The sequence below is a fragment of the Lonchura striata genome, chromosome 2, assembly GCF_046129695.1.
Source record: "Lonchura striata isolate bLonStr1 chromosome 2, bLonStr1.mat, whole genome shotgun sequence".
In the NCBI taxonomy this organism is placed as follows: Eukaryota; Metazoa; Chordata; class Aves; order Passeriformes; family Estrildidae; genus Lonchura; species Lonchura striata.
Window position 1 is genome coordinate 63792830 of NC_134604.1, and position 24158 is coordinate 63816987.

Sequence of the window (24158 nt, forward strand, 5' to 3'; positions counted from 1 at the left end):
CCCTCCCCGCTGCGCTGCCGGGAAACAAAAACCACCCAGAAGCAGCACGGGGGGCACCGGCACCCTCCTGCCGGAGCAGCCCCGCGGCGGGAGGCGGGCGGCGGCGCGGCGCTGCCATTGGCGCGGCGCGGGCCGTCCCTCCCCGCCGGGAGGAGGAGGAGGAGGAGGAGGAGGGAGACTGGAGGCGGGCCCGCGCGGGGCGGTCGCTCCAGTCGGTGCGCGCCGGGCGGCCGGGTCGCTGCTGCTGCTGCAGTTGCCGCGGAGGGCAGGGAGCCGGGCAGGGGCAGGGTTTAGGGCGACGGGGCCGGGAGGTCAGGCCGGAGGTCCAGGGCGGCGGGGCCAGGAGAGTCGGCGGTAGCGCCGTCGGGGCCGCGCCGATCCGCTCCCGGAGCCTGCATGGGGCGGCGGCGCTGAGCCCAAGCCGCCCCGCTCCCGCCGCGCTCCCGCCCCGGCCCCGCCATGGCCGAAGCACCGCAGCTGGTGGACATCGACCCCGACTTCGAGCCGCTGCCACGGCCGCGCTCCTGCACCTGGCCTCTGCCGCGGCCGGAGTTCAACACCCCCAGCTCGGCCACTTCCAGCCCGGCGCCGTCGTGCGGCGGGCAGCCCGATGGGGCGGCCGGAGCCGCGGCCGGGGCCGGGGCCGCCACCTCGGGACCGCTGAGCGCCGACTTCATCAGCAACCTCAGCCTGCTAGAGGAGAGCGAGGACTTCGCGCCGCTGCCCCCCGCCGCCGCCCCCCCGGAGGCTGCCGCCTGCCGCTGCGGGGACTTCCCGGCGCCCGAGGCCGGCTGCCGCCTCCACCCGCCGGGACCGCCGCCGGTGCCACCGGTGCCGCCGCCTGTGGCCGGTCTGTCACCGGGCCCCGTGCCTGGGCAGCCCCGCAAGAGCAGCTCGTCGCGGCGCAACGCGTGGGGCAACCTGTCCTACGCAGACCTCATCACCAAGGCCATCGAGAGCTCCCCCGAGAAGCGGCTCACCCTCTCCCAGATCTACGAGTGGATGGTCAAGAGCGTCCCTTACTTCAAGGATAAGGGCGACAGCAACAGCTCGGCCGGCTGGAAGGTAAGAGGCGGGTGGTGGGGGACGCCCCGTCGGCGGGGGGTCCCGGGAGGCTCTGCCGTCCCGGGCACAGCCGCGGCGCTGCAGGCGGCTGGGCACGCCGCCCCGCCGGCGGCGTGATGCCCGCTGCGCAGCCTGCAGTGCTCCGGCTCCGCGCTTTCAGTTTGACCTCACATTTCTTTTTTATTTTTTTCACCTTTCCAAAGGGAGAACTCCTAAGGGAGAAAAGCGTTCTTGGCCTCCCGCCGCTGGGGCGCTGGAGGGACCGGGGCCGCCCCCCCCGCTCTCCGCCTCCCCCAGCCCTGCCCCGCCGAAAGCAAAAGTTCACGCGGTGTCACGGCGCCGTCCCCGGGCAAAGCCGGCAGGAGCGGCGCCGCCTCCTGCTGCCCGGGGCGGCCGGCGGGCCCGGGGTAAGCACCCGTGTGCCGGGGGTGCCGCGGGAGCTCCGCCGCGGCCCCGGCGCTGCCCGGCCCCGGAACGCGGCCGGTCCGTGCCGCCGTCTACCCTGGTGCTGCAGGGCTTTGCCGTCGGGCGGTGGAGCGAGGACAGAGGCAAACAGGGATGGGGAAAGAGCGGAGGCAGAACAAGGGTTGCAGAAATACCTTGTGTTTAATGAGTAAGCCGCAGTATTTGACGTGATGGCTTTGTTAAACTTGAGTGGCGGGAGCGCCGTTCTTGTATTACGTGGTGGGACGGAGCTCCCTCTCTCCCGCAGCGCAGTCCTGCCGTCTGAGCGGAGCAACCTGTTGGCGGCCGGGATTTGTGCTGAGCCCGCGCCGGCCGGAGCCGCAGCCGGTGCTGCCTGGAGCCCCCGGTGGGATCTCCGAGGGACGCGCTCGCCAGGTCCCGGGGAGCCCTCGGGCACTGGCCGCCCCCCGACAGCTGCGGGGCGAGCCAGGCGAAGCTGCGCTTGGGCCTGTGCGGCCCCGGTGGCAGCGCCAGCCGCATAGTACCCTCCAGCTTTGCATCCCCGTGGGTGATAAAGGCTAAGGCTGAGCGCTGCTGCCAGTGAATCCTATCTCTCCGAGGCCTCCGCCGAGAAAGTGTCACCAAGCCGTGTCCCCGTGCGCGGCGGAGGCAGCGCCGAGTTTTGTGACACTTGCGTGAGAGCATTGTCAGAAGAAGCTTGTGCCGTCTGCGTACAGGCACAGCCTCCGCCGCCCTGCGAGGGATTAAATGATGGCAGTAAATGGCGTGAGGTGCGAGCACCTAGCACGGCATCGGCGCACTCTGGTGTGTTCGGGATTTAGTTCCAGTTAGGGCCAATCAAACTCTTTGCTTCGCCTTTTAGTATTTGTATTATCTATCTCTTTTTTAGAAAAAAGTGTCAACTCAAATCCTGCATTTATGTATTTTTAATTGCGCTGCTAGGAATGTTTGTTACATCAGTTTTTTCGTAAATTTCTATTTTTTTCAGAGGTAAGCAACATCCTGCTAAGGAAATGCAGATTGATCTGTAATTCATTTTTAGCTGAAAGTTTTAGGGCTTTTGAAAGTAGTTTGTTAGTTTCTACCGATGTGTTTGACTAAAAAATTTAAAGGATAATTGTCTGAAGACATCTGTCATGAAAAACTTTAATAGGAGCGAAGTGATTGATAGCTAACAGCTTTTAAATAAGGTAACTTGTCACTTGAAAGTGCTGCTTTTTTTTTTCCAGTGGTATTTTAGTCTCCTTAAGTGCCTTTTCAGAATGAGTAGAGGAGAACTAAAAGCCAAACAAACCAAAATAAAATCAAATAGCTCCCAAATTCAGGCGAGCAAGTAAGAAACACTGATAGCTGTGTAACTTACTTGGCGCTTCCTATTTTATTGCTGCTTGTCCCGTGGTGCTTCAGCAAGGAAGAAGTCTCGCACACCTCCCTCTAACAGACTGAGCACATCCCATGCCCACATCCCTCTGCTGTCACAGGGAGAGCTGCTACTGGCATGTTTTTTGGCTGCAGTACCCTCTGGTAGAGCGCAGTACATAGCCTGCTGCTGCTTTTGGGTAAATACACATGGACTCTCCTTCCATAATTAAATAGTCACCGTGTTATGCCCCCATCCTTTTGGCTGCATAACTGCCAGGCTGCTCTGAAAGTTGCATACTTGCAGGTTTTACCGCTTAAGCCAAGGAAGTGCAGAGTTTCTTTAACACACTTTCAAGTTGAGTTACCAGCAGCCACTGGGTGTCAATGCTATAAATGGCCTGGCTGAGGCGTGCAGCTCGTTTGCCGTATTTATCACCAATTCTCCACGGCTCAGTGTGAGTGAGGATTACTTTTATTTTTTTCCAGCTTGGGAGCCGTTGGTTTGCCCGTGGTCTGGGGACCTGCTGTAGGCGTAGGGCTGGGAGCGAAGCCTGAGTCAGCCGAGGGCCCTGCAGAGGAGGAACATCGCTCCAGAGATGAGCACAGATTAGCGACTGACTTTTCTGCTGACAGAGGGAGCGCAGGTTCGCCTCAGAGCCTGGCACTGACTTAGGGCTGGGAGTACATTGTGCACTGCTGACGCAGGCTGGGAAATGGGGGGGTATTTTTTTTTCTCCCTTAAGTAAAACTTTGAGATGCTTCGTCCTGTTGGGGTTTGCATGTTTGCAAGTGCAGTAAGGCACCTTTCAAATTCTTCTTCACAAAATATATGAAACACACAAGAGCTGAAAAATAATGTGCACTTTCTGCATAGTGGCAGGGTGATGTTTCTCAGGCAGAAGTTGAGGGCTGACTGCTTGTGACTAGGTACTGCCCTGATTTAATATGTGATGTTGAGCTTCTTTTCTGTTTTTCACTTAAGGTTCAGAGGTGTCAACATTCTTTGGTAGGAGCTCAAAACAGCATCCAAGCTCTTCTGAATAAAAACATTAAAATAAAAATGCCTTTTAATATATGGGTATAAGCCGAAGGTATTAACATAAAATTGTCAGTAACATAGAATTATTTAAGTAGGTAAATTGTTCTCAGCTGTACATACACAGTTGTTTATTCCAGCTTTTCTTGTCACAAACTCTGCTTTATAATCGAATCCCCGTTTGAACTCTAAGGGAGCAAAGTCTCCCATGACCCCCATGGGGTGGCTGCATTGAATGAAGCACTGGGGTTGTGCTCTGCCAGACTTGCTGCATTGTTGGTTGTGAATGAGTGCTGATAGTGACCTGTGTTGCTCAGAGAAAGCCGAAGCAAGAACAAGATTTGCTGTAGAGATAAGAAAGAAATTGTTGTGAAAGTTACATGGAAGAACGAGACTTTTCTGGTAGAACAGTAGTCAAATAGAAGCAACATTTTGCCTTATTCTGATAGTGGGAGACCCAAGGCTTAAAACAGAAGAGTCAAGAACTCCACTGCAGCTGTAGATAACTATTTTTTTGACACAAATATGATAGATTTTTGGCTAATCATATATAAAATATAAAATGTCTCTGTGATGTGCATATTTCATGATATCTGCTTTATGGCAAGGGTTGAGATTTTTTGTAAAGGAGCTGTCACAGTTAAGCTTCCTTGAATGGTCTCATCCTTTCAGTCTGCTTTTGAAAATGGGTTCAAATAAAACCCTGTAACATTTTTGAACAGGAAACATGGAGTTTTGGTGTCACTCATCTGGAGGTGGATGTGTTGTTGATTTTTCTTAGCAGCAAGTGTTAAGTTGCCATGGGCACATACACCTCCTTGACTTCTAGTCCCAAGGAAGCTTGTTCACCTAAATTCCTTTGCTGTCATTGTTGAAGGAATGAGAATATATATCTAGATGCAGAGGGATGGATGGTTGAAAGCCTGAGGACAAAACAGACATGGGACAGGTGCTTTGGGTGGCCTTATCATAGGAGCTCTCTGTGGTCAGCACTGTTCTGTAGTGAATTGCTCTTCATGCAAAATGAATTCTGGGTTGTTCTGGTTCAGTTGTATTTGGTTTGAAAATCACAGTAGTAAAAAACATTAGAAATACTGAAAAAAATCAAGAATAATTTTCACTGCATTTTTCGGTGTTTTGAAGCTCGATCAGTGAACAGTTTAAATTGTGGAAATTAATTTGATTTATTTAAATTGAAATGAGTACATAGAAAATCATAGTCATGGAATAGTTGGGATTGGAAGGGACCTTAAAGACCATTTTTGTGAGGGGTTTATTTTGGTGGTTTTTTTTTTTTTTTTTTTTTTTTTTTTTTTTTTTTGGTGGGAAAAATCACAATTGAGGATTGCCTTTAACTCAGCCTGTGTATTCCCTCAGTACTGGTTACATACCTGTGGGCATTTACCTCTGTCCCTTAAGATGCTTCCTCAGGTGATCTGTCCCCCCCCAGCATCATGCATTGTATTATTATACTATAATACAATGTGTGTACTATACATTCATACAACACACACAAGCATATGCAGGTAGAGGTGTGTATGTTTGGCTTTCTGTTTGTGGATTCTGTCAAGGTCAATGCTATACAGTCACACCTTTTTGCATGTGGCAAATAGCCTCAAGAGCTGGCAGCTGCAGTTGAGTCTGCTCTGCCATGACACCTGGCCTCAGCCCACCCTGCTGTGAGAAAACGATTTGGTGTCTTGCATACCTGCTCACTGCCACCAAAATGCCTCTTGTAGCAGCCTACGTTGTCTGTGAGTCACCAGCTTGAATTTTGCTTAGTTTCAGGTGTGAAAGTTCAGCTTAATTTTTGCAGGTGTAAGGTGCTCTCCTCACCTGTGTCTGCATAACTCATGGCTGAGCTGCATCAGTGGTTTTGAGCTTTCCATCAGGACCTTGAATAATGTTTTAATTTTCTTTGCCTGTTTTCTATTTGCTATGGTATCTGTTCAGTTACTTGTATGATTATAGGTAAGACCAAACACCAAAATGAAATGTGTAAGTGGCTTTGTATCGTGACATAATGAACTAAGTTTTCCTTAAGTGCCTTTAAAGAACTTCAATTCAAAGACAAGGTAACAGCTCTCTGCCTCCATATTTTTTATGACACGCTCAGCTGCTTCCTTATTATCATTATTTTTGTATCACATGGTTTTACAAGTAGTTGATGAAATTGTTTGTTTGGGGAACTGGAGCCTTTGCTGCTTGTGATGAAAAGGGGAAGCAGTGTGGGTCAAGGAGATAAAGATTTTTAGGTGAGGTATGTGAGGTTGTTTTCTTTTTTGCTTTTTACTTCTGTCTTTTTAATAAGATAGGCAGTACTTTTGGTGGTTGGGTTTTTCAGTAAGGCACCAGGAATTGTGTAGTCTTGAGATGTATGCTCATATCTTTTTGGTTTCCAAAGCATGATGCTGCCTAAATATGTGTGTCTCTGTTTACTCAACTGGTGAATCATTTTGTAAAATAAGTGCTTGGCTTCTGGAATAAAAATGCAGATATATTTTGCAGCCACAGATTTGTGAAATATGTAAGGTTGTGGCTACAGAAATTCAGCTCTCAGCCCATTCTGTTTTGGGAAGAAGTTTGAATATGAAAGAAGGGTTTCTGATGGAAATTATTTTAAAACCTTGAGTAATGAATAATAGACTAAAATATAGTGAAGATAACCTGAAATATAGTTTGTTTTCCTCTTACAGAAATATGTAAACAATATATATATTTACTTCATTGTCAATTCTCGTGAGAAAGGAACTTCAAATTTGCTGATGCTGGCTGCAGATAGAGTTAAGCATATGGTAGTGCATACTAATATTTTAATGAATTTTGTAGCATTTTGTTTGTCAGTCTAGTTGCTGAAACGGGTTTTAAATATTGGGGAAACACTGCTCTTGGTGATGATAGGTTGTGCTTCAGAAATTAAGTGCATTGGAAAGAGTCACATTTTGAAGAACAGCATCTCTGCTGCTCCATGAGCTTCAGCGTGAGTTGAATTGATCTGTGAAGATAAGCGCTATTCACATTTAAGTATTATTTCTAAATCTACTTAGTAAACATTAATCATGTGTGTTTATCAAACAAAGGTGCATCATTCCTGCACTGTCGTTTATGATATGCAGATGTCTTAAGTGAGCAGCACAGCATCATGAGGTTTCTTGGTAGGTCTCCATTCCTAATGGAAAAGGAATTAAAAGAGTTAAGGTGCTTTTACAAGATCAGTTAGCTTCTAAGATCTTCATTAAGCCTCATGCTTGTTCTAGATTTCAATAGTAGACACTGATCTTTGCTGAATTGCTTAAAATGATGCCTAAAGGGGCACATGTTAAGTTTTGAAGCACTTCTGTAATGAATGGTGAAGGCTTAGCAATGCTTTGGTTTGTGGTAGATGGAACCAGAAGTGGCTCTGTCTTTAAAAATGTAGTCACTCAAAACCTCCTGGGACTCTGACAGCTTCTGCATCAGACAGAGATTAGGAATTGCTGGAGGAGTGGAGGACAACACTCAGTTTGCTCAGATGACTTACTGAGCTGTTAAAGGCATCTTGCATCACTGCACAGTATCAATGATGTTCTAGTTCTGTTTGAACATACACCTTATTCTAGAGTTAATTAAACTTAAAGGTACACGTCTTCTTTTGTTCTAGTCTTGGAAACCTGGCTTTTGGGAATTCTGAGAAACCATGCAGTTGGAAGTGCATTCAGTTCTGTTAATACTTCAGGAGAGCATGCCAGGGATGGCTGTGATCGCATTTCTAAGTAGCCTGTATTTCTCCAAGTGCTTTACTGGTGTGTGCAATGTAGGCTCATGTTGATGTGAGCGTGTGGAGCTCCTTTTTTAGCTTTGTCAGGGCTATTGCTATGTAGATCCATGGAGTGTAGCTTCTTGGGCCTGGCACATGTGTACTTGAGAGATTGTGCTGGGAACATGGTCTCTGAAATTGTGCATATTCGGATTTAATTTGGACTCATTACCAGAAAAGTGCTTGCAAGCAGAGGGCCCTTAACCATAATATTTGCTGATTAAATTATATCTTTTAGCTGTGCGCTGTAATATGTGAGAATTCTTATTTTATTAGCATCTAAATTTTTTTTTTTTTTGGTATCTCTTTCTTAAAGACCACTTAGTGCCAGGTCTCCATGGTGCTTCTGTACCAGGATGTAAAATGATAAAGTAGGCTGGGGTCTACTTCTTGCATGTTGATGTCCCTCTTAGAAAATGTTAGAAATGCCCCTCCTTTAATTTATTTGAAACCAGAATGAAATTTGCATCACTTGCAGAAATCAGGAAATTAAAACCTTTTTTAATGAAATGAACCGTGTGCATAAGTGTAGGAGTAATGCGTGTGAGCAGCCTTTTTGTGCTGTCCATGGAAACTGTGGTTCTGGAGAAAGTTGAAAGTGCATAAGGCTGCTTTAGTGCTGCAGTGCTTTGTGCCTCCCAGGATTTATTTATATGTGACCTGTTCAAATTCATACAGCAGAGAAGGTCTTTGCACTTTTTTTTTTTTTTTTTTTTTTTGGAAGAGGAGCATTGGAGTATGGCCATTAATTTTTGTAGGAAAAACGCAGAAGTGTGAAGTGCATGCTTTTTCCCCTTCCTGAGTAAGGGATATGCACATAATTCAGAATGTGGACTCTGTCAATTTGCTGTTGGCAGTCTCACTTGCAATGCCAAGGTAGCAACTTCTTCAGTTTTCTTGTGCTTAACTCCAGAAACTGTGACGTGGGTGGGGTTTCACTTACCCATCACTGACTTTTCAAACTGTGCAGTTAGATAAGACTGAAGCAACTTGCTATAAATGTGGTGACTTGTTAAACCGCATTTATTGTGCAAATGAGCTTACATCCTGCAAGATCAGCAGAAATGCTTGGTGTTTGCCTGGATGGAAATTAATTAAAATTTGGCGACTGAAATTAAAGGAATGGGTTTGTTGCCCATTGTGTTATATGAATCTGCTTTTCAGTTCCCACTGTGGGAATTAGCACAGTTGTAAATGGTTTTTTGGCATATGGGAGTTCTAAGTTGGTGCTAAGTTCTGGCATCCGTAGCCTTCTTAGATTTTTACTGCCCTTTAATATGTGTTAAATATATGTGAAGTCGCTAATGGGAGTAAGGATACTAACAGTCCAAAAATACGCTGTTGTGGTGGTGGTGGTGTAGGCTCATTTGCTTGTAGCTTGCATTTGCTTAAAACTGATATGAGTTAATCTTCTAATTTGATTGTAATTGTTAGAATTAAAAAAAAAGGTACTGGTTCCATACATATCTTGGATATATATCCAGATCTGAATTTTGATTGCCAAAATCATACTTACAGACTGAGATCTTTAGTGTTTGCCAACTAAATTATATCTTATAGCAATGCTTTGCAATATATAGAAACTCCTAATTAGATATTCAAAAAATGAAGATACTGTTATTCAGACATGCTTCATAGCAGGCCTCCGCAGTTTTACCCTGTCAGGATGTGAAAGGATTGTGTGCTCTGTTCTCCCGCTCACTGTTAAACGTGTTGATTTCTCTTACCAAAAATATTCTCCTCAAATCTGAGCCTTCAGATTAAATGTAATTATTTGCCAGCCCCCAACCCCTTCTCCCAGGAAACCTGGGTCTCTGAAGGCATGCTGGTGGTGCTCTGGGGCAAGAGAGATTCTATGAGCTGTTGTTGTCTGCACCTGCAGTAAGCAGGTGTAATTCATGCCTGTTTGGTTGGACCCTCTCTTTGCTTGCCCCTTGGCACCGCTCCCTGCAGGACTGCCCTGCCAGGCTCCAGCGTCCGAGCGCCGTGGGGCTGGGGGCTGCTCCCGGTGCCCCTGGCCGCGGGCACCAGCGTTGGGAGGTGTGAGCACAAGGCTGGGTGGGGAGCCCGGAGCCCGGCTTCTGCCCCAGTGCTGGCACGGTGCTGCTGTGCGGGTTCCAGGGGTGTTCGGCCGGGACCTGGCCGCTGCCTGGCGCAGGAGCAGAGCCCGCCGGTGTAGAATGCTCCGTCTGCCAGGCCCCTCTGTGGCTGCTCTGCCGCTTACTGCTCAGGTGTGCAGAGGAGGGCAGGGAAAGTAACCGTGTTTCCTCTTCGCAGTTACCAGAGGAGTTTGTAGTGATTCACTGCACAGATTTCTCACTCGTTAGATCAGTTGAGGTACAGCCCTTTGCCTCTCCAGAGGATGCCATGCTGCCTTTGCTCCTCAGTAAGATCTTTCAATGTCTCTGGAGGTTCAGGTGAGGGAAGCAATGCTTGTGCTAACTCGGAGGATTTAAACTGAAAGAGAGTAAATTTATATCAGATATTGGGAAGAAATTTTTACTGTGAGGATGGTGAGGCACTGGCACAGTTTGCCAAGAAAAGTTGTGGATGCCTCATCTCTGGAAATGTTCAAGGCCAGGAACTTTGAGCAACCTGGTCTAGTGGAAAGTGTCCCTGCCTGTGGTGGTGGAATTGGAAGCTGATTAATTTTAAGATCCCTTCCAACCCAAGCCATTTTATGAATCCATGAGATGTTGTTTCAAGGTAAATAATGATTATTGATTAGATTCATTATTATTACTACTAATTTATTTTAGATGGATTATACTTCTACTGATTTTTTAAATGATGTGGTGTTAAGGAAGGTTAAATTACCAGAGCCAGGTCAGGCTTAGGTATTTGCAGTTGCTGCTACACTTCTTGTGCTTCACCCCTGCTTCTTTGGGATGAGCTGATGTGTCTGCAGCTCAAACCAGAAGCTAGTTGAAATTCAGGATGAGGATGCAGCCTCATGTGTGATCTGATCAAATTGTAGTACATAAATTAAACTCAAATAGAAATGCTCTACAGACTTCTATCTAGCTAGATATATTTTCAGATTTTGATTAATATCTAGAAATCTATAGTGGAGAAAGATAACAATAAAACCCCACCACTTTTTTCTTTTTAAGATGTTAAAACCTAGAGTGTGGTTGCATATTCAACTTAGAGCACGTTTAATTTTTCATAGTTTTTATGGTATCTTGGCCCTGCCATCATTTGGATAGTATTAAGAGAGACCTGGAAGGCAGTTTTATGTTTTAAATGCTTGGAAACCTCAGAGATGGATGGAGAGGGCTTAACCTGGATCTTTCTCTTTTGGCTTAAATTGGGGGATTAATTTTATTGCATTTTTCTCCTTTTTTCCTAGATGAATATGTGCAACCTCTGAGTAAAACTATGGTGTCAGATTTTTATGGCTGAGGGTTTACCTTTGTGGCAAGAGCTGAGCATCTCTGCTGACATTGTGTGAGTGTGTGTTCTGGCTGGTAGGGTTTTAATGCTGATGTAAGGTCTGGTCCCTGGTATTGTTTGTGTTTTGTGTCCTCCTTATGTGCAAATGTAGTAAATCCACTAAACGCTGCCCTGAAATACAAACAAGGATGGGAGTTTAAAGCAGTATTTTAAAATGCAGCCTGTTGCAATTGATTTTGGGAAAAATCAAAAGATACTATCTTAATGCAGACTTCTCCATGCTTGTTAGGAACTTGAGTCACTCTTGAATAATCCAGTTTGTACAGTCTATGAAAACCTGATACTGCACTCTTGCCTATTTCTTCTTTACAGTTCTGTGGCAATGACATAGTCATAAGCATTAAAAGGAGAAACCATAATCTTCTCTGCTTGCAGCCCGAGCCAACGCTAGTCATCCCCTGATGCTATGAAGTCATTCTTTGCTTTGAGGTTTCTAACTAAAATTCTGTTCCAAATGTCTGTTCTGGGTGAGCAGTAGAGGCATTAGGGATGGAGTCCTGGTGTCCTCCCCACTGCCTTTGACCTCTCTTCAGACCATCTTCCTGCAAAATCCAAATTTTGCCTTGACAGTGATCCCTCTTTCTCACTTCTGAAGCTCTGGAACAGAAGATGTAAATTAATTCACAATGATTGCACAACCCGGTTATGCAACAAGGCTGACGTGGTGGTAGTGTATACATATGTAGAAAATGCCTTTTTGAAGATACTACATTAAGCACAGTTTCACTACCTTTCCCCCAAAGATGAGGGCAACTGGATTTCTGGCTTCACCTGGTTAACCTGCATATATAATGTACACCAAATACTCAGCTTCTGTTGACTAAGGATTAGTGTTGATGGAGCAGAAAAATAAATCAGTTCTTGTGGACTGTTTATTTGGGAAGGAGTTTTTTAGCTTGGGGCCCAGAGCCCAGGCAATTAGACTACTCAGTCCTGGGGCAGTGGGCTGCAGTCTGGTGAATTTTTTACTGTCAGCATAACCTGAATCACCCAAGAGTGTGTTTTGTTTCTTATTTTCAAATGAGTGATGGTGTTTCAGTTGGAGGCATCCTGTGCTAGTCCAAGAGGTCACTGAGTGAGTGCTCAGCATTCCTTGCATCTGGCAACCCAATTCCTTGCTTCCTATACTTTTTAATTTCTCTGGAAGAAGTCATGCGGCACTGCTGACTCCTGTCTTTTGCATGAAGCAGGGGGAGTCATGGTATGGTGCTTTTACTGCATTTTTGAATCAGGCTGCTTGGTAGGGCTGCCCTAACACTGAATGTGATGCAGGCATTCGTTTTGTCTCTTCCCTGCCGAGTTACTCTGTGTGCTATGTGGGCTGATGGGTGTAATTACTGATACCTTGGGGCAAGGACAGACTTCCTGAGGTCCCTTCTTCCGTGTTTTCCACTGAGCAGATTTGCATTCAGCTACTGGGCATGTGGAAAGTTGTTCTCCTAGCTAAGATGTGCAGCCTCTAGAGACTGAATCTCACCCATCTCACCCAAAATGGCTGAGGCCATTGTTAATATGATGTCCTGTGGCTCTTGGCCTGACTGTAGCTGGTACATTTTTACTTCAGTGTGGGAAAATAAACCTTTTTGTGTCCCAGTTGCCTCCCTTCTGCAATAATTCCTTGTAGGTAGAGCAAGTAAGTGATGTTATCTTCATGTGTAGTGCTTCTTGCTGATGGAAAGGAAAATTCTGCAAACTAAGCAAGTAGACTGACCTGACGACTCCTCATGACAACTGCCTACTTTTAGTTAACATTCAGAATATTTTTATCCTAGTTTACTCCTTAGAGGCTAATAGAGTGCTGCTAGAGTAATTTTCAGATGAATCATACCATCTGCCATGCATGCTCTGCTGTTTCAGCAGTAGGGAAGGAGAGGGAATATATACATACAGTGATTTGGACCAGTATGTTTGTATTCTCTGTAAAACTAATTTAAGTTTCAGAGGTTTTTCTTGTTTTGTTTCTTTTTTAAAATTACTTGTTTGGACTTTTTTTTACCCTAGCAGGCATTTTATGTGTCTTTCTTTAGCTGTGAGTTTAACATGGGGCTCCAGCACTGATACTGGTCAGTTGGGTGGTCACTGCTAAACTTTGCAGAAGCACTCTGGACATGATCTGAATTTCTAGTGAGTTAATGTGGACCATTGCAAAGTCCTTTCCTGAAAACACAGTTCAAATGTTGAGTATTTGGGTTGCCAAATTGGACCTGCTAGAATTTGCATCCCTCTAAAAATAATATATAATAATATAAAGTCTGTAGAGCAGTAGAACTGAGGGGTTTAGCCTAGGAGTTTGGAAGGAAACGTTGCTTGTGGAAAGAGTTCTGTGTGCCTCCTGTTCAAGATTTCTTCCTCTAGGAGCTGTCCTGAGCCAGGGGAGGAGTGTCCCCAGCATGCAGCCATCCTACCTGTGAGAATGTGCAAACTGGTGCTTGAAACTAAAAGTTCATAACCGCATTGGATGTGTCATGTTCTGTGTTGTGTTTTGTCCGGAAGCAATTATTTGGGAGACTAGCCAATCTGTTAGTAAGGTTCATGGGTTTGGGTTTGGAGAGGGCTGGGATCATAATCTTGAGGAGTTTGTATGTCAGCCCTGTTCCATCTTTGAGAACCAGGCTGTGATAATACTTTGCTAGATAATGCTTTAACTATGACCAGGCAGAGTAAATTCTTCTGTTCTAATATGTTAAAAATCTTCCCTGACTCTCCCAAAGATCTTATTTTCTCATAAAATGATTTGGCTGATGAACCATTTGCACTGAAAAGTATGGATAGATTGCGTGCTTTGTTCATGTCTTTAAACTTTTCCCAGCAATTTCAACTCACGTGCTTGGTATTAATGCCCTGACAACTGTATTTAAAGAAACTGAGAGCAGAATATTGAAATCTGGAGCAATTAAACTGTTTTCTTCCCTTTTCAAGCATTTCACCCCCGCTCCTCAAGGGAATGATACGTCTGGTAAACTCCACTTAATTATGTGAGGTCATTGAAGGCTTGAGCAACAGCATGCTCTTTTTTTCAGGCAAGAAAGACAATTTTAAAATGCCAGGAATCAAAAGCAAAGTCTGGTTGCCAATGGAGAGGAGTTGTTGCACCAGATATTGAGCTGACATGCAAGCAGATCTCTACTACCCTTAGATGAGGATTAGTTTATGCCCTGAAGCAAACAGATTATTAACTCTTGTAATTTTATTTTAGCATGTTTAACAATAGATACTGTTGCTTATAAAACCCATTTAATCCTTTTTTAATCACTGCAAGTCATTTTTCCAGCAGTTATCCTGCAGGCATGGGTTCCAATGGTTAGTTATTTATTGAGCAGAACATAGAGAATATCTGTTTACCTGTGTATATTTAACTCATTATTTAATGCCTTGGATTAAAGTTTAAAATAAAAAATGAAAAGAAAAAGCAAAAGCTTGGGCCTCTATTTCTGTTGTCTTTCTTCCGTCTTTAATCCCCAACTCTTCAAATACCTGCAGCATCCCCTTTCTTTTGCTCTTTACTCTTTGTATGCTCTCTGCCACATCCTTAATTCCCTTTCAGTTTTCCCTGGCCACGACTGTTGCTGATGTGAAACACCAGCAGATAATCCCAGGAGATTTTTATTAGCTTGGGCTTTGCTCTGCACCTCAAGGCATTTATTGATAAATAGCAGCCTTGTATTATGGGATGTATAAACAGGAGCATGTGACTCCCCATTGCGTTAGATTTGAGAACAGAGGGAATAGCAGTGGTGGTGGTGGCATGATGATGCTCTTAAAGGAAGCAGTGCCTTTTCTTAGAGAAAGGGTACCATGGGAAAAAAGGCTGTCAAACTTTCAGGTGTGCAGGAGGTTCTTCCTGTGTGAAATAAAAGTTGTCAACATCAAAAACTATATGGTTGAGAAGAAATATTTCCATTTCCAAAGATGATGAGAGCAAGAACATCATTGGCAGGTGTGGAGCAAGGGCACCAGGGGAGGTGGAAGCCTGAATGGCTCTCCTAAGCTGTTGGAGTTTCGAGAGGTGGGTAGAAGCAGAGGAAAAGAAAAACCTGCATAGTTACTGGTATAATTGCTTATCTTTTACCCATGTTTCCTGTCTACTCCTGGGACAAGAGCTGGTATTTCCTGTACTTTCCATTGCCAGCTAGCTGCCATGCTATACCGTGCAGGTGCTGCAGCCTGTCCTTCAGTAACCTGGCTGGAATGAAAGTGCACCAAACCTCTTAATTATCAAGTTATTATCCAGGATGAGACAGAGGTAAGAAATAACTGACACCAAAAATCACTTACCAGGTTAAGCGCCTTTAGCTAGGCGTGATGTGTAAAAGTATCTACACCTGGTGGATGCATGGCATACAACTCCCCCAGAAGGAAGAATGGAGAACCTCAAGCTGTTTTGGGTTTGTTGATCAGTACTGGGATCTTATCAGCATCTTGCAAAAATCTGTCATCTCCATGGCAGCCACTGGAATGCAATGTAGCAGTGCTGCCTTGCGTGTGAGGTAATTTTGTGTTCTGTCTAGGGCGTGTCATAGAAACACAGAATTGTTCAGGCTGGAAAAGACCTTTATGTATCTGTATAGAAGCCACTTCCCAGCGCAGTGTGAAAGGTTAGAAGTGAGAAGGAGACAGTGTAACCTTTATGTGTTTCTGACTGTGCCAACTTTGTCTTTTGGCTCTGATTAAGCCAGCACTTAGCCTCTGAAAGTATTTTTTTGTCTAACATTGGGAGATCTGCTATTACAAGTGATTTTGCCATTGGGGCTGGATGGCGTAAAGTGAATACCTGACTGACTTGAAATAATTTGATTAGTCTGTCTTTCACTGGGGGAATCCCTTGCTCAGGCTTATCCCAGGGATAAATGAATCATGCAGAGCAGAAGTTGAAATTGCCAATAAAGGCTTTAAGTTTGTTGCTGGTAAGTGACTGTTAAATGAGCTTTGCTGTAGGATATGTGCCTGTTCCTAGAAATGTCTTTAACATGGATTAGAATTGTACTGAAATTTAAGGAAAAAACCCAGAGGCTGGAATGCTTTTATAGTCAGAAACTTCTGACTGGGTTTATTGCTAATGTTGCTGATTTACTTGAGTACCACTTAGACTAAATTTTATAACATGAAGAATAGAAATAGAGTAGCAAAGAATATCTCTACTTAATATTCCCTCTCCCTATTAACACCTGTTTTCCTCTGCCACGTAAATCATGTTAATGTTCACATAGGCAACACCAATAAGAAAAATATGTCTTGCTTACTGTTAAAGGTTTTACTTCATCTCATACTGGTAACCTAAATGTCAGGTGTGTAACTGCTGATGCAAACCAGTTGTGGAAGAGTCCAGTAAGGCCCACTGTGGACAGCACAGTCCTCTTCTGAACAATGTGAGGTTTCCTGCAGGTTCCTTCCTACCTCAAAGGAACTTTTATTCAAGCCTAGCGGTTTCTATTCATTTGTTGACTTTTGTGATTCAAAGTACCTGTTGGTGTTGCACGGAAAGCCCTTGGGTAACTTTAGAAGGGAAAGAAGATAGACGTGAAGAGGATTACGTAGTGTACTTTTAGATTAGAAGGCTGGTCTGTGTGGGAATGGTAGTTGATGGAGGGGAATAGGTTCCTGTTCTAAATGTTTGCAAGGAGGAACTTCATCAGGCACAGTAATTCCTGAGAAAGGAGGCAGCCATTGTGACCTTCCATAGAAGTCTTTTTAGACTCAAATTATGAGATGCCATTGGTTTAGGGAAGAGGCCAAGGGACAGCTTCAAGTGTTGACATCAAATTCAGGCCTGCAGCTCCAAGTGCATGGAACTAAGATGGTAATCTTGGACTATGTTGTTTCCACCTCCTGTGAAGGCTTTGCATTTTGACTTCACAGGGGACTGGCCCAATTTGCCATGTTTTCCAGACACTGAGAGTTCAGGAACCTCTGGGTTTGTCAAACTGATTTGGAAACCAAGATCTGAGTATCTTCTTGCCCATAACACAATGGGTGCTAAAGGACTGGAAAAAAGGTTCTGTAAGAAGGAGTAAAAAAAGCAAGTATCTTCTAGTCTGTAGAGAAATCACAGGTTTCACTTGTGACAGTAACAGTCTGCTCCTCCAAGGAGGTAGAAAGGTGACAGCCATACATGGGGTTTAATGCACACCTAACTCCCTGCTTGCCAGTGCTGGGAAGTCTTAACTCTGGTCTCCTAAATACTGAGCACAGCCACACAATTTGCACATAGCAGAGGTATCTTTTTTCAGATAAATAACATAACTTCCATGCAGATGCGGTCTAAGAGGATTGTCACCCTGTTTCCTTTTGAAAAAGACCAGGGCTACATAGCAGTGTGGTGTGTCGGGGTTGCATATGATGAGATATGTTCTTTGAGCTAGGGATGGCCACGACATCCATCAGTCTTGCGCTTGCTCCCTCCCAGAACAGATGGAGGACATATCTGAACTGCGAGTTGTTCTGTGCTTTCTAGAAAGTCTGCAAAGGCTGGATGGTCTTCGTATAGGAACAAAAGATGTAACATGCTGGTAACCTCAGTGGGTTGCAGAGAAATTTTCTTGTCTTTGGAAACAGTAGAGAAAAATGAAAATCAAAACAAACAAGTGTGTTTTGGTTGTGGTGTTTGTAAGAAAAGGCAAGAGAGGAAATGAGAAAGACTTTGAAATGTGAGTTAAATTACAAATGCCATGAGTTGTGTTTTTCTGGGGTTTTTTTGCTCTGTAAAATCCTGCTTTCTGTCATTGAGGCTTAGGAAAGTTTACTTTCTAGAGACAAGACAATATGTGTCACAAAGAAAAGGAATATCTTTAAGGTATGTAATCTCCAACGTAATGGAACTGTTTGTTATGGAGAAAAACTGCAACTGTAAGACTTTATAGGATTTCCTATCAGTTCAAAACAATCTTTACCAGGAAGCAGGAACTCTTCATTAACATGGTAAATGTAGATAAGAATAAAATAAAAAGATAGAGAATTAAATGAGTGTCAAAAAGAAGCTGCAATTAATAAGGAAGATAATGTGCTATGAATTGTATGTAAGGAAATAAATATACCCGTTCAAAGAGTTAAAGGAAAACCTTGTGTAATACAAAGCTAGTGTCTTTGTCCAACTTTGTCGTTCAGTACAAGGTGTGACAACTGTCTGCGAATCTTGTCTTTAGACAAATATATTCTTTTCTGTGATCTTTGGGTTAGAAGGAGGAAATTTTTTCTCTCTTACTGATGTAGGATAGAAAAGAGCAGACTTTTGCTTTCCAAAGCAGTGCTGTATAATGTCACTGAACAGCTCTGTGCACATCACAAGCCAAAATGGAAATGAAATTAAAAGAAGAAAGTCCAGAAGCTTAAAATGAACCATTCTTCCTGCATTTTAAAGGGTTGAAGTCCAAAGTGTGAAAGGGATTAAAAATTCTAAAAATTCTAAATAAGTCCCAATTTCTTGCCATTCCAAATGCTGAGTGTTTTGTACTTCTTTGTAGTGTTGTCATCGAAGTTGTTTTGATTTGTAACACTTCCTTGACGTGTAGCTCTGATGTGAGATGTGGCACAAAAATTATGGAAACTTTGCTCAGTTTAGAAAAAACCCTTAATGAGTCACAAGGCAGTAATGAATCTGGCTTCTGTGCTCATCACTGGAATATTCATTATTATGGATGTCATAAAACATCATTTGAAAAAAAAAGGTTCCATTCAAGAGTTAAGTAACCATGCCTGGGATTGCCATTTTCTTCCTGGTGGATAGCAGCTTCTGGCCAGTCCAAGCTCTTTTATGGACCTGGTGGATGCTCCAAGGAGGGTTGTTTAGGAGGAGCTGAAGGATGCTATGGAATTTGGAGGCCTTTCACTCGGGGCTTGCGGTATTTGGGGGCTGCTAAAGATAAAGAAGAGAAAGTAGTGAAGTTGGAGAGGGCGTGCAGATTGTGGGATTAAGGTAATGTCCATGGGAAGCTGTGGGATGTGTGGTGTGGGGACGTGATGGTGTGGGAAGCAGGGAAGCATGACACGGTTTGTTGTGCTTGCATAGCTTCAGTGTATCCACCTTTCACACGCCAACATTTTCACTCACTTTGGCATGGATTTCTGTTGGGGGCAATGGAGATGAGAGGGTGCAAGGGGGACAGCCTTGAACGTATCAGAAGCTGTTACAAAATCCTGGGAAGCCTAGAGACAGGCCCAGGAAGAGAGAGTGGGGTTCCTGTGTCCTCGCTGGCGGTGGTGGGGCAGCTGAGGAGGAGCACAGGCCTGGAGCAGCATGGGGGCTGGTGGTGGAACCTGGAGCTGGAGATAGGACCATGACTCAAAGTCCCATGACTCCATTGCAAGATCATTGGCCCTTTTAAGTAGCTGCCAAGAATTAGGGCTGATGGATAGCACCAGAACAGAACTCAAATTATTTGGGGTTTTCAGCTAGAAAACAGCGTGGGGTGGAACCCAGTGCTGCAGTGTCTCGCAGGCAAGCTCTGGCAGGGCAAAACGTGCACAGGATGAAAATGCCTGCCCTGCTGCAGTTGTAGCTCTGAGTCCTGGCCACTGCTACTACCCACAGGATGTTGATGTTTTAAAGGTCATAATAAAATTGAGTTATCAAAGTGTGCACAAGAAGCTGCAGAAAGGATATGCAAGAAATGGAAATAGTTCATTTGTGCATTTGAACTGTACATTTAAAAAACTTTCAGTCAAGGGACGCCACTCTTAACATTAATTTTGTACTTTAATCTGCATTTTGCTATAGTATTAGTCATTAATAACTTAGTTATTGATTACCAGCTTATTAACAGTAGTACTCTGGGAATTAACATTTGTTTTCTCCTACTCCAGTCTAAATTATTAATTTACAATTTGTTATTCTACATATAATTCATAAAAATGTAAAAATATTTTTTCCTACAATAAAATATTGAAGGAATTTTATTTTCTTAGTGCATGTTATTTTAATTCAAAGAATTTTGTATTCTTTGTAAGTCTAATGTAAATTATTGTATCTTTCAAATATGCAGAGTCATAGAACTTGCAATCCTTTTGGACAGATATTTCTCTGAAAACAATTGGGGCCATCTTTGTGATATTCACTCACATTTTTTCCTTAATAATTTATGAAAATTGCTCTCTATTTTTATTTTCTACTGTTTTAGATATTTTCTTTTTTTTGATAACGGGTGTTATTAAAAATTTAAAAATTTGCTTATACGTTTTCCTATATTGTTCTGGGTTTTATATATTATTCTGTTCTTTTAAGTGTTCTACATACTCAGGCCACTCTGTATGTGTATAAAAATACATGTGCTCCAAATTTGAGCTTGAAATAATCATCTTAGTATATCTGTACTTTTTGTCTAAGTCCATAAAATAATGATGCTTATTTTCTTCTACTTGTTACTGTTCTTTCAGCTTGCAAAAAGTGTGAAGGATTGACTGCACCTTGCCTACAATACTCCTTCTGTTATATAGATCTGTGCTAAGTAAAGGATGAGTTTTTTTGAGTTGCTGAGGTTTTATGGGTCTCTTAAGAGCTTTCAAGGGGGACATTTTGTGTGGTTTATGTGGAGCGTTGGCACAGACGTGACAGAAGTAGGGCACTGTTTGCTTGCCAGCAATGTGTGAAGCAGGAGATGGCACTTTTCTCCTGGAGTTCACAGCTAGAGGTCCTGAGTGTGCAAACACATCACTTGAGTTGTCATCATATTGTGAACACAGGGACCTGGCTAAAGACAGGTTTCTGGGAGCACAAGTGCCTCAAGGTTACAGCCTAGACCTTTTCTTCAGCTCAGGCAACCTGTTGCTTACAGGATCCAAGTGTTGGAATCACTTTGGCAAAGAGACTATTTGTCACAAATTTTGTGTTCTTCAGCTGTTTGTGCAGTATTTTTCTTCTGTATTTTTTCCTAAGGCATTGTTTTTGCAGACCATATTGAAAACACACTGTTTTTTCTTTTCTAATTTGATTGTAATAAAGGCCTTGTTAATCAAAAATAAGTGCAATAAGGCAGAATGAACTGGTTATTTTTACATTTTCCTGTTTGGAAAAAAAAAAAAAAAAGCTTCAGTAAGTGAGCCACAATGAGCCATGATGTATTTCCTCCATCAGGATGGAGAATAAGCCATTTATTATTTCAGCTCTGACTCACAGTGAACCTGCTGACACCGAGACATTTTATAATCATAAGGAACAGGTTAGGGCAGTAACTTGGACGCCAGGCTGGAGATTACCTACTTATTACACTGTTTTACAACCTGGATACTTTAGGTTTTCTGGCAGAATATCCCAAACCTCACACTAAACATCACGTTGTTATTGTACAATTACTGCTTGCAGGTCTTGCTGTAGGTGGTACCAGCTAGACAGATGCCTTCATTATAATTATCCTTTTTGCTATATATAAAGATTTCATCCCTTTAATCCATGTAAAATTTACTGTTCTTGAAAGTGACACTAATAGTTATACTTCTCACCCTTCCTCCTTGTCCTTTGTTGTTCCCAAACTGACTAGGGCTGGGCTTGTTCAATTCAGAAATGGGAGCTTTCCAAGGAGAACCTGGGTTCTCTGGGAAGCAGTGCTGATGGCAATTTATGGTGCTGGTGGTCACTGCATATACCCCTGACAAAATCTTTGAGAGCAGCAGTGCTAACTCCAGTGTCCTGGCCAAACTCCAGCTGAATAATTACTTTCTGGCTGCCTTGAATTCCTCTACAGCTGTACCTGGAGAAGTTGAGGTTCATTTCCCTTCTTGTAAGCACTCTTGTGGTACTGAGTTGAAGTCGCTGCTTAGTCGCACCTTAGAGGTAACTGTATTTTGCCATCAGGTGAGTGGCTTTAACCTTGCACTTGTGCATAGCGTGAGAAATGCTCGGGTTCATTTTTGGATGGTAAGTGCTGGCTTTCATTCTTTGCATTTGTAAAAGCCTCTATCCCTTTATCTTCAATACTTGTGTATGGCCTGGGAATAAAAACAACCAGAACTTGGGTGCTTGATTGGCCAAGCCAACTCCTAAAATGCTCCTTTTACTATATGCGACATCATCTTCTTCTCTACTTTTTCAGTAAGAGCCTATTTATTGCATTTACTGATAAATGAGGGCATCTGTGAAATTCAGAGCCGTGTAAGATAGCTAGGTGTTGAAAGATGACTGGGAAGGGAATATCAAGATAATCTTTAGTGGATGAGCTAAGACCCTTCCCATGTAGCTAGCTATTTAAGCACAGTGGTCTCTGCTCTTTGATAAGCAACACAGGAGGCAACCATGGCTGGATGTCTCCAGTCTGCTCAAACCCACAGATGTACAGAGTAAATCAGAGAGGCAGGAAGCTAGGTCAGAAAATCATGTCTGCTTTGACAGTCTTCAAAAGTAAGAGCGTAGGCAGTGCCCTGCTCTGCTCCCCATGTTGGGAGAAAGGCTGGCTTATCAGTGAGAGGGACCACTCCTGCTTGCAGGTGAGTACTGCAGCTCCTTCCACACACAGAAGCTCTGCCAGTATTTCATTGCTCTTTCCTCCAACAGCAGAGGTCTGAGAGTGGAGGTCACTGGTGATTCTGTAGGTTTGTTTGTGCTGGTGATTTGGTTCAATCCAAAATCTGGCTAAATGTTCCTTGAGCTGCATAGCTCTTATCTGTCAGCTGCATAGCTGATAGACCCTCATGTTGACGTGGTTTTTGTCAGAGGGTGACAAATGGAGTGTGATTCAGATGTGCCCTTCCACATTTAACACATGCAAAAGTTACTTGCAAGAGTAAAATTGCAGGCAGAAGCGCTGAAGATCTTGGCCTCTTGATTTTCTGTGGGGTGCGTAAGAGTTGAATTGCTTTTTTATGAGGAAGATGGAGAAGTTAACCTCGGAGTAAGCTTATGCTGAGGTTTGCTGTTGAGTTAATATTTTGTGTAATATGTATATAATTTTTTTGTTGCCAGATACTGAGTGCATATTTAAGTACAAAGACCAAGTCAAGATTTTATGATTCTTCCTATACATATAAGAGCTAACTTTTTGCCATTTATTCTCCCAAAGGAGTTAGTATGATTGACTCCTAAACTGCCCTTAAGATTCATATATTCACTTCTCCTTGCTAAGGGGGCTACTCATCATTGTCTTCTTGAAGCCTGCTCTTCTACTCCACATGTATTTTATTGCTTTGTCTCTTCTCTCCCTGGTTGTTCAGAAAGTACACCAGTGTTGTGGCATTTCTGTCTTGCAATTTTGCATCTATTCAAAATCTGATACTTGATGAGGGTCAGAATAATTGGTTTCTTTACCTCCGTGCATGTTGCTGACTTAACTGTGCAGAGTGATTTGAGCAAGGGATCACAAAAATGCTTCTAAAATCTGTTTGCATAGCAAATTTTGCTTGTTTTTTTTTTTAGATCACCTTTACGGAGTGTGTGTTACTTAATGTGTTGTCCTAATCAGGATATAGGAAAACACACTGTTTGAAACTTAGTAGAGAGAGTCTCATGGCTTCAGGCTCCTTGGAAATGGCTAAATCAGGCTTACAAGCAGTTCATTGTAGGAGCCCAGGAATTTCACCAGCTGTGCTGAAGCTTCAGGATGTGCAAAGAATGTATGATGGCTGAAGGCATAGACCTTCTGGGAAAAAACCTGATGGTGAACATGCAGTTTTGTTAATAAGTAAATGTTAATGCCAGGCTTCATCACTTGCTGTCTATATGTTAAGCCACATCTTCATGAATCTTTGCATATTTGCATTTAGAAAAAACTACTAAAGTATTCAACCAGTGTAGTTCTCCTTAAATCATTCAAGGATTCAAAATTGTGCATGGTTTTCTGTAGGCTTGTCAGCTCTCATGGCTCTGTACAGCTCTTCCAAGATGCAGAGGAAATAGAAGATTCTGAGCTAAAATACAGACATATCTAATCTGAGAGGTAACAGCAGGTAATGATGTTGTACAAAATGCAGAAGTTGAAAGACAATAGACAATGTAAGTCCAAGGGTAAATTTATACTATTTATCATACAGACCATGTTCCTTTAATGATTTTTTTTTCTTTTCAATCTGGCCTGAGCATAAGACAAAGGAAAACTGGAA

At 43.5% G+C, this 24158-nt stretch overlaps 1 protein-coding gene across 1 annotated transcript in view; it reads left to right on the forward strand.

Annotated features, from left to right (window-relative positions):
* The first annotated feature begins 444 nt into the window (after positions 1-444).
* The window catches only part of FOXO1 (forkhead box O1), a 61173-nt gene continuing 37459 nt past the window's right edge, over positions 445-24158 (forward strand). The window contains exon 1 of the mRNA XM_021526612.3: positions 445-1065. Within this exon, the coding sequence (XP_021382287.1) occupies positions 460-1065 (606 nt within the window). The 5' untranslated portion in view covers positions 445-459. The remainder of the gene's footprint in view (positions 1066-24158) is intronic.